The 11,116-nt window shown below is 38.3% G+C and overlaps 1 protein-coding gene across 1 annotated transcript in view; it reads right to left on the reverse strand.

Annotated features, from left to right (window-relative positions):
* ME3 (malic enzyme 3) overlaps nt 1–10,821 on the reverse strand; it is a 279,762-nt gene extending 268,941 nt beyond the window's left edge. The window contains exons 1-2 of the mRNA XM_074304676.1: nt 10,451–10,821; nt 9,943–10,159 (exon numbers count right to left, since the gene is read on the reverse strand). Coding sequence (XP_074160777.1) covers nt 9,943–10,143 — 201 coding nt within the window. The 5' untranslated portion in view covers nt 10,144–10,159; nt 10,451–10,821. The remainder of the gene's footprint in view (nt 1–9,942; nt 10,160–10,450) is intronic.
* Nucleotides 10,822–11,116: the final 295 nt, after the last annotated feature.

Genomic DNA, 11,116 nt, shown 5'->3' on the forward strand with positions numbered 1-11,116 from the left:
CTATTACATACAAGTCTTTTGTTCTAATCCAATAGAAATATGCAGTTCAAAATCAAATAAACTACCACTTTGTAGGATTTTATTACTCATAAAACCTAGCTGTAAGTGAATATGGACATGGTAGGGAAGAATTCCATTGGAGTCATTGGAGATCAATACAAGATGAAACTGACAAGGTGGTTTGAGAATAACCTCCATTAGCCACAGAATTTGTAGTATTTGCTAGGAAGTTGTTTATTAGGCAAAACACTAAAGGTTTTTGAGTTGAGCATTAGGAAAATAAGTTAGGTGCCAATGAACAACATAAATAAGGAAAGGGAATGACAGTAGGGAGACCAATTTGGAGGATATAATGTACAGAGTACAGACGTAATAGAAGCTGAAACTAGGGTTGCCCATTAAAGATTAAAAAGGTGAAGTATGCATTACATATTTTGGAGTGCTAATCAAGATAATTTGTCTGCATATAAAGAGAGAGGAAGAAAAAGAGGACTCATCAAGGCATGGAGCCCAAGTGACTAGAAAAATTGTGGTAGCATTAGAAGAAACCTGGAAGTTAGGGGAAAATGTTGGTGGAAAAGATATGATTTTATGCATAATGAATTTGAGGTCCCTGGTAGAGTCTCCATAAGGTGACATCTGTCAGAGTTAGAAATGTGAGACTGTAATTCCAGAGAGAATAAATTTCAGATTCATCTAAAGAGGAGTCATAAATGAAGGCATAAGAAGAGCTAAAAGCTGAGAAAGATAGATAGATAAAAAGGAGGAGGATAGAATAGTACATTATGATAGAATAAGGTTAATGAATTGTATCCTTTAAAAAATTAGCTTGAGTGACAGACATAAAAACATACATCATCACTTTCATTTTCAAAAACTTATAAACTTTCAATCAACTATCTTATCCTTCTGAAACTAGGGGGTATATTTGATTCTTAACTGTTTTCATTTGTCAGGAGGGTGTTTTAGCCAGGCTGCCAAGTCACATTTGGATACAGTATGAATGCATGCTTTTAAAAATTGACCTTGGTTCCCCTGGTAGTAGGATATCCGTCAGATTTTCATCACATAATAATAGAGCATCTTTTGTGCTCTGGGATGCAAGGGAGGCAGACACCACCCCAAAGGATTTCCCGATGTGCTTCCAGAGACATCAAAGTCAAGGTTTTTGAAGTTGACTGTAATCCTGTTTCTTGGAACACAAAAGTACTGCACATTAACGGTCCTTTAGTTATGGGCATAAAACTCAAAAGGTCTTTTTACTCTTTTTAAAACTGGCATTTGTGAAGAAGGCACATACAAAAAAGAATCTTTGGGAGAAATGTGAAAAATTCTATTCCACATAAAGCCATAAAACTTCAGGGCTTACTTGGGCTGCAGAGAACATTAAAAATGGAAAATGGGAGGAGCAAAGAAGAGACCAGAGAAGCAGTTTGAGAAATCCATCCATAGATGTCTCCATGTTCCAGTTGACAGGTGACATACTCCAGTGACAAAGATCCCAAAAGGTTTTTTTTTAACCTTTTACACATGCTAACTTTTGGAGTATTCAGTGGATTCTTATTACAGCAGCTTGTTTTTACATGGAATTGGATATAACAAGTATATGGCAAATATGAATTCATAAAAAGCATTAGCTAATGCAGTCATAAAAATGATTCAAACTATACAGAGATGGAGATAACATAGTATCCAAGGGATCCAAGATAGGCAACCTAGCATACAAACCCCATTGAAAACTGAAGAACTCTATATACACACAAATTTTTAAATAATAAAATATGGAGACAGATGTTTGATCTAATCAATGTGGCTACTATCTCAACCAGACCAAATCAAATTCAAAATCCTTCTATTTCTGACCTATTTTTATTTATTTGTTCGTTTGTTTTACTCAAGTCTTTTGGTAAATTTTACATAGAGAATTCATTCAATGTTTTCAAAACAACCCTCACCTTCTTTTAATATTCCATGAATAACAGTGTACTACTTAGACTGACAATCCTTCCTACCTTTCTATGTGGTCATAAATGTCCTTAATGACAGACTTTAAAACATATCATGTGTCATTTACACACGATTATGTGCTTTTGCCTGCTTATTTCTACCATATTCCTTTCTACTACCCTTTGGGTTATTTGTAATTTTGATTCTTACAAATTACCTACATAAATATGGTACTTTGTGATTCAGAGACATATAATACTGCAGGGAAAATATTGATATTTTAGAGATCAGCCTTTGTGACAGTGATCATTGAAGAAGCTTCAAAATCATTATGTGATTTCCTAAGTTCAAGCCTGACTTCATGCACTAGCCAGTTCTTGAGTCAATTCATTATCTACTTGTCCAGGGATACACATATCTATCCCTTTTCTGTCATTAATAGTTATATGTACTCTGGCAAAGCATTTTCTGAACTCCGGTTTCATTCTTTAAAAAGTTAGAACATGAAACAAAACTTCTAAAGTCATCTTTGCTTCCACCATTTTATGATTCTTAAGATCTATAAGGACTGATTCTTAATTATCTCTGTATGTCTGTCAGCATCTAGCAAAGTGTTTTTAATAGAATTTAGAAAAATTGTTGAACGAACAAATGAATTGAACCTCTATTTCTTCATTGGTAAAATAGGGATAATATTTGATCCCTACCTTCCTATATTCCTCTCTCCCTCCCTCACAATCTGTAAAGATTGTAATGAAAATCAATTGAGCTGGTGTAGAATGCATGCTTTTTCTGACTTCTGTCTTAATGCTTCCCAGCAGTAGTTCCTTTTGAGTTTTACTCAGTTTAATGGCATCGCCACATACACAAACGTCCATATCTGGAAACTATAGTAATAATCAGCTAGGAAGGATTAAATCTGATTTGTCTATACTAATTGATCCTTAAAATATCTCAGATGCACTTGATCTTTGTCTTCCTGAGTGACTGCACAAAGAGGTAAGACAAATGCAAATTTGATGATTATAGGACAAGAATTTACTTAATAATTTGTCCCTTCTTCTTTAATCAGGGAAGCCCAATTCTACCACCACATATGACACACAGACTTTAGGAAAGTATATTAAGTTATCTGCCTTCAGGCTGACAAGCTCTGATGAACTTCTCAGTTTGTTGGCTCCAAATCATTGATCACCTCAGAGTGATCCAAGAGCCAAGTCAGTGATGACAGATACCCCAAAAGGAGACAGGATAAAACGACTGAGTTCCAAGCTGGCACTGAACAAAAAAAAATATTTTTAAGCATGCTTTATACAGAGATGAATCCCAAATGTTATAGAATGCAATAAATCACAATTGCTCTTAGAAGGAAAAAGGAGGATTCCTGTGTAGCCTCAGATGTTCAGCCAGCATAGAACGGCTGGCCATCAAGTCTTTACATGTTCATTCAGCTAAATTAATGAGCTCCATGCAAAAAGGCTGTCTCCTGGGGAAGCCATGTGCATTTCTAAGAGTTCCAGAGGAATTCAGGGAGCCATGAATGAAATGCACTGATCCATAAATAGTCATCAGACTGGGCATCCTCTCCATTCATCCTTTTTCTGAACACCAGACTCCAGAGACAAACAAAACAGAGACAGAAATGCTTGAGTACAATAGATGTGGGGCAGCACCATTTCATGATAGGTCATGTGCATGCTGGTGACAGAGGATGAAGCATTCTGAAGGATAACACATTTCTTGAAGAAAAGAACAGACTGTTTCCACAAAAGAGATTTAACATACAACAGGAAGATATGGGGGTCCAGTGCAGTGAGTACATGATCTCTCAAGTTCTGAAAATCTTTTTATACAACCAAGCAGAGAGAATTAGGGTTTAACAATGAAATATTCAATACTTCCCTCAAAATCTGTGCTTTCCCTTCATTCAACAAATATTTGTGAATGACCTACGTCCAGAGAACTGTGTTAGGCACTATCTATGCAAAGCTTAGACGACGTTGCCTGACTTTGAAAAGCTGAGATGAGAATCTAACACAGACCACTATAATATACAATAGTACAAAAACTGGTGGAGAGGAACGTTACATGAGGCCAAATGGGAAAGTTCCTTATCAAAAAGGTCAGATTAAGAAGGAATGGAGAGAATCATAGTTTTCCTCCAATTTGTGAAATGGACTTTTTTGAGCTATGATTGGAAACAATGGGACCAAACCATTACAGAAATCCAAAGTTTATTTTTATATTATCCAATTTAGCTAGATCTGCCAGAGTTTATGCTCTAATGCCAAAACCTTTGAGAACCCATAGCCATTGCCATACCACAATAAGGCATCAGTAGAGAATCTTGGGGGAGAAATTAGTGAAAATAATTAGAGGGCATTGGCCATATAATTGAAAATTTTTCCCCTGAGGCAATTCGGGTTAAATGACTTGCCCGGGGTCATACAACTAAGACATGTTAAGTGTCTGAGGTCTAATTTGAACTCAGGTCCTCAGGGGAAAAGAAAGGATTTTTTTTTTTTTTTTTTTTTTTTTTAATGATTTCACTAGCACAAGGAATTCCTGATGAGGAAATTCCCTTTACCAATGTAGGTCACACCTTGCTGCCTAGAGCATTAAGAGGTCAAGTGACTTGTCTAGAGTTAGTCAGTCAATATAAATCAAAGGCAAGATTTGGGTCCAAGCCTTCTTTATTCTCAATTTCTCTATTTTCTATGACATGCTCCCTCTCAGCATAAATAATATAGATTAAAAAATCAATAACAAATATTTACCATGTCTAAACCAAAGGTAAATAAGATAGTAAGATAATTCTAGTAATTATAAATATTAACTCTTTCAAGCAAAGCAAACAGAAATGATACATGGCAGTAAAATACAATTTATTTTAAGAGGAATGAGGTAAATTCCGGTGTAGCTCCAGATGTGTAGACAATGAGATGTCTGATTACTAAAGCTTTACATGTTCAGTCAACTAAACTGATATGTCCTATGCTGCTAAAAAAAAAAAAAATAGGAAAGGAAAGAAAAGGGGGGTGGAAGAGGAAAGGAAAGGAACAGAAAAAAGGGAGGAGAGGAGAGAAGAGAGAGGACAGAGGAGAGAAGAGAGAGGAGAATAAGAGAAAGGAAAAAGAAAAAGCCTGTGCTTGGAAAAAAGCATGTACCCATCCAGTAGAATCTGAGAAGTCATACTTATCCTTTCAACAAAATACATTTAATATTTTAATACAAGTTTTTAAAAAGCAGAGTTTTGGTGAAAATTAAAAATATCATTTACTTCAAATCAACAATTTAATAAACATTTGTCATATTAATTATTATTTGCAAAGCATTATGTTGTGTGCAAGAGAAACTAAGACAAAAAGAAGAAAAACAGTACCCAATCATCAAGTGGATTACACTGTATTTCATCTAGTTCTAAAATTCTTTACCTTCTTAAGAAGAAATTATGCAAAATAGAAATTAACAAGGATTATCATAATTCACAGAACATTTTACCCTAGAAATCTGTGGATTAGGAATCAATAAACCAGAGTTACTTTGTTAATTTTCCTTAGTTGACTAGTCTTGGAGAAACTGCTTCCCTTTCTCTGGGGGCTCAATTTTTTCATTTGCAAACAGAAAATGTTAGGTTAATCAAGGGTATCTACTTTTTTGTTTGTTTGTTTTTTTAGTATTGAGCCTCATAATCAAAAATCTGTATCTATTCAGGCTAAATGATTTTTTTTTAAAATTTAAATTTAAATTATAACAACAATAAATTATCAGCTATTCAAAAATGTGAATTTTTTTGTGACAAAAAAGTAGTTGTTTTTTTTTAAGCCATACCCAGTTTAAACAACATTATTTATACAATAGAGAATAGCCATAGTATTAATCACTAACCAATTTGGACCAATTCAGTGAGAAAAGTGGCATCTTAGAAGCTTAACTTTCTTGGGAACTATAGGGGTACATCAGTTTTAATTCTCACTTTATGTCAGTGACAGTATCTCTCTGCTCTAATTTCTGTAGTTCCATTAAAACATAATATATGCTTATCATCAGGTAAACTAAAGCCAAAGTTAGAAAGTGTAGAAAACTTAGCCTTATAAGCCTTGTAGTTAGCAGGGTTTCTTAAGTTTTTCTACTTATGACCCCTTTTTGGCTGAGGAGTTTAAATGACCTTGGATATACAGGTAAATAAAATACAAATAAAATATTTATTGATAATAATTTCACATGCTCATATTGTTAGGAGATCCAATATGGGATTGCAAATCACAGTTTAAGAAGATGAGTGTGGGAGAAGGAAGGAAAGAAAGAAGGGAGAAAGGAAGGAAGAAGGGAAGGAAGGAAGGAAGGGAAGGTGGGAAGGAGGAAGGAAAGGAGGAAAGAAGGGAGGAAGGGAGGAAAGGAAAGAGAGAGGAAGGGAGGAAAGGAAAGAGAGGAAGGGAGGAAAGGAAAGAGAGAGGAAGGGAGGAAAGGAAAGAGAGAGGAAGGGAGGGAGTAAGGGAGACAAGGAAGAAAGCAAAGGAAGAAAGGAGTGAGGAAGAGTGGGAGGGAGGAAGGGAGGGAAGAAAAGAGACAGGAAGGAAGGGAGGCCTTAGTCTAATTTGAATGTAAAGTCTTACTTCTTATGGAAGGCCTAACCAATTTCTAAAGAGAAAGTCCTGTTCAATTTAGGAAGGAATTTTCCCTAAAACTGATTTGGGTAATGATCAGAGAAGCTTTTTTTTTTTTTTTTGAGTTTGCCTTTGACTCAATTGAAAATGAATCCTAAGAGGGAGAATTAAAAAGAGAAACTAATTATTTTAGTAAAATAATTCTCTGTGGTATACCATAATTAAGTTGCTATGTCTCTTTTTAGACAAATAAAACACTCTAACAAACTTTGTGCTCTTGTTTAATCTTGATTACAGAATTTTGCTTTTGTTCTTAAACCCTATAAATTAGAAAGTTTTTTTAAAGGGCACAAGCAATTGCAGTCCTTTTCTATGAGGAAATGCTTAGAATTTAATTCAATTAATAAATTTATTAAAGCCTCTGTCTGCCATCAGTTTCCTCAGCCATAAACTGGAAATAACACCTACCTCTCAGAGTTTTGAGGATTAAATGAGATAATATTTATAAAAGCATGGCACAGAGCAGGCCCTTAATAAATGCTTATTTTCTAATAATTCTCAATTACCTTCAGGATCAAATATAAACTTCTTTGTTTGGCATTCAAATCTCCTCATAATCTGCTCCTATTTTCTTATCCCTTATTCATTTTCACATACTCTTTGATTCATCCAGTATCCTTGATGTTCCTCAAAGACTACTGACTGGACATTTGTAGTGGCTATGTCCCATGCCTGGAATGCTTTCTCCCATCTCTGCCTTTTGTCTTCCTAGGCTTTTTTCAAATCTTACCTCAAGTCCTATCTTTTACAAGAAGCCTTTCTTAATCTTTAAAGCTAGTGCCTAATCTCTTGAAATTATCTCCAATGTATTCTGTATAGATCTTGTTTGTATGTATTTATTTGCATATTTTGCCTATATTTCCCCCATTAGATGCTAAGCTTCTTGAGAAGAGGGAATGTTTTTTGCTTTTTTTTTTTTTTTTTTAAATCTCCAGCACTTAGCATGGCCTCTGGTCAATCTCCAATAAAATGATCAGAAGACCATATAGCCCTACTCAAAGAAAGTTTCAATGAAGAAAAAAGGTAGTTCACTCAACAATACTTTTAAAAACCTTCAGGATGCAACCTGAATAGCCTCTACAAACACAACATTTTACACTGGCATTCTCAGCACTTTCTACTCTTCACCAACGATCAAGAGAACCAGAGAAAAACAAAGTAGTCACTTATCAGGAAAATGTGGTGAAAACATTGCCTTTTAACAAGTAAAGCCTTATTTCGGTTTTAAGGGTGGGGAAAAACACGCCACAGCTGGAGAAACACAGAGACTATGGCTGCTTTAAAGAGACCACAATTCCAGGGAAAATACAGTCTTTTGATCCAATCCTTTATTGTATTAACAATTCATAAGAAAGGAAAGTTAGTAGCCCACAATTCATGTGTCCTCAGGTCAAATATATGCAAGATGACTGAAAATAAATTAGAAAATGTAAAAGATGATATGGTCAAGTCATTATGCATTATGTGCATAATGAAAGGCTTTTTTGTTTAATAAGTTTTCTTCTGAAAACGAGGAAATAAAATTTATTATGCTTATTGATGGCAAAACTCCACCCCCCCAATGTTCTAATAATAGTTTGTTAAAAGAAGAGAAAAGAGTAAGCTACACACTGAAGTTGAGGGATGCAGCAAGCTCTTGGTTCCAGAATGGATCCAAGTGAGCAGCATCTAAAAAACTTCTTACACCAAGTCTAAGGCACTTTCCATAATTCTACCCTGTCTTACCTGAAACCTTGCAGGGTAAGCACAAGTCAAGGTCATATGACAACCAGTGACATGATTAATACAAGTCCCTTCACTATTAGCCAAAATCATTTTCTATCAGAGTACTCACCATCCATCCACTCTTAAGTCCAGTAGTGAAATAAATTGAAATAAATGTATGAGTGAGAATGGGTCAGATAAAAGACTAGGAGCAGAGTGCTACAGAGCTCCTAATTGAATATTCCAAAGCCAAAGTTCTTTCTACTTATCCCCTAACTGGTTATGTGTCATTGGAGAAATCAGTTCCCCTCTCTGAGCCTCGATTTCCTCAGATGTAAAAATCAAAAGAATTGGATTAGAGCAGTGATATCCAACTCAAATAGAAACAGGATTTTTATTTATTTATTTAGACATCCTGATTATTTGGTTGGAAGCTCACTTAGGAGTTCTACAAGTTTCTGAACTAAATGATCACCAAGGTCCCTTCCATCTCCAAAATTCAATCCTCTTTCCAGTTGTTGTTCAGTTGTGGCTATTGATCCTATTTGGAGTTTTCATGGCAGAGATATTGGAATGGTTTGCTATTTCCTTCCTCAGCTACTTTAACAGGCCACAAAATTGAGGCAAATAGGGTCAAGTGACTTGCCCAGGTTTACCCAGTAAGGCTCAATTTGAACTCCAGAAGATAGTCTTCTGACTCCAGGCCCAGGACTCTATCTACTGTGCCAACTCTCTTCCTTTATTACTTTTCACATATGAAGTCCTATCTTCCATTTCTATAGCATTATGCAATTAGCAAACTGCTTTTCCATATGTGAAATCTCCTTTGATCCATTCAAATACACATTTTATTGTCCCCTTTCTTAGAAATGAGGAAACTTAGGATCAGAGAGATGCAAATGACTTGTCCAAGGATGCATAGTCACTACTGGGATCCAAATCTCCTGGTGGCAGATTCAGTCATAGATTCTAGTACTGGAAGGAGTTAGCACCTAGTATCTAGCATCATACCATCATAATGACTAGTGATGGTAACAGGAAGGGTTCCTAAAAACCATTTAGTCCAACTCCTTCCTTCTGAAGATAAATGGAGTGAAATGTTACTTGAAGTCACATAAATAACTAAGTAACCTAGGTTTGAAATCTCAGTCCTACTACTTAATTACATATATAATGCTGGGCAAATCAATTCATCTTCCCATACCCCTGGGCCTCAGTTTCCCTATTTACAAAATAAAAGTACTAGGATGGATGATAACTAAAGCTACTGTATCCTAGCAACTTATCAGGAGGAGTTACAATGTAGTACAGTTGCTCTGACTCCCGTCTTTTCCCAGCTGCCTCTTATCCAAGGCACCTGATCTACCTTTATTTATGAGGCTTTTTTTTTTTTTTTTAAACACAGCCAATCAAGTCACAGTACTGCCCCGGTAACAATTGACTTAGACACACAAGGAAAACACTGATACTGAGGCTGGATTCTTTTGCAAAGGAGGGAGGAGAGAAGTTAAGGCTCTAGGAATAAGGGCAATATTTGGCAGATATGTGCCATGAGTCAGGGGCAACCAGCCTCATCTGCAGTTTAGTGCCCAGACCACCACCATCACCACTCTCCCTCAGATACCTTGTTGAGATGCGGGTTTCTGGTGACGTCGTAGCCCCGTTTCTTCAAGGCCAAGGGCACTGTATGGGACCCTGAGGGCCCGGAGCTACTGCTGACCCGTACCAGCTGAATGCCTGTCAAAGGGGGCGCCCGGAGCAGGAAGGCACAGCTGACCCTCCCTTGGAGAGCCACCCGGGCTCCCTGGTTGAAGAGAGAACTCATCCTCTTCCCGCGAAACCTGAAAGATGGGGATGAGGGAAGAAGCTAATATCAGAGACTTGACACGCAGTTACCCAGTAGTCACCTCGACCTCGAGCTCCGGGTGAACGCATGCTCGCACCTGGGAGCTGGGGGTGGAGGAGGGTGGGGAAGGTAGTCTACAGCCGCAAAAAGGATGAAAGTCAAGTGTCACAATAGCATCCGCCGCGTTAGCTCTCCATCCCCCTCCCTGTTTCCTCCCACACTCGGTCCCCAACCTGCAATAAACACCTCTCGCCCCTTTCCCGGTCACCTCTCCCTTTGTATTCACCTGCAGCTGCAGAGAGGCTACCCTCTACCCAGAGCCGGGGAGCAAGCGCGCAGTCTCCGTGTATGTGCTTCGAGGGGGAAAAAGAGTGGGGATGGAAGCGGGGGTGCGAAGCTAGGGAGGGAGGAGAAATGAGAAGCCCCCAGCAAAACGAAAGCAAACCCAGGAAGCAGATCCTGAGATTGCCAATGACAGCCCTGGGTTGCTCCTGCTGGCCAGAGAGTCCCAGAAACCAGCGCTCCCCTTCCCAGTGAGGAGGGCTGCACCTCAGTTTGGTCGGGGACAATCCAAGAAACCCTCACAACACCCCCATCTTTCCCTTCAATGCGTTCTGAGAAGCCGGTTCCCCCTCCCCCCTCAGGACTCCTGTATTTCCTCCGGGTTCCCCCTCCCTCGGTCGCGCAGGGCAAAGCTAGGGGGGCGTGGAGAAGGCAGGCGCGATTCGACTCCACGTGAGGCGCACCGCCCAAGCGCAGCAAATCCTCAGCAGCGAGACTTGACAGAAGCCGGGTGGCCCCGCCCCCTCTCCACCTGCTCGTTGCGGCTGGCAAAGGGCTCGGGCTCTGCAGCCGCAGCCCCGCAGCCACCTCCTTGGACAGATCTCCCTATGCCTCTGGTAGAGCCACTGAGCCAGGCTGAGAGCTGGCGCAGCCTCCGAATACTGAGCCA

Source organism: Sminthopsis crassicaudata, chromosome 3 (assembly GCF_048593235.1).
Source record: "Sminthopsis crassicaudata isolate SCR6 chromosome 3, ASM4859323v1, whole genome shotgun sequence".
NCBI lineage: Eukaryota > Metazoa > Chordata > Mammalia > Dasyuromorphia > Dasyuridae > Sminthopsis > Sminthopsis crassicaudata.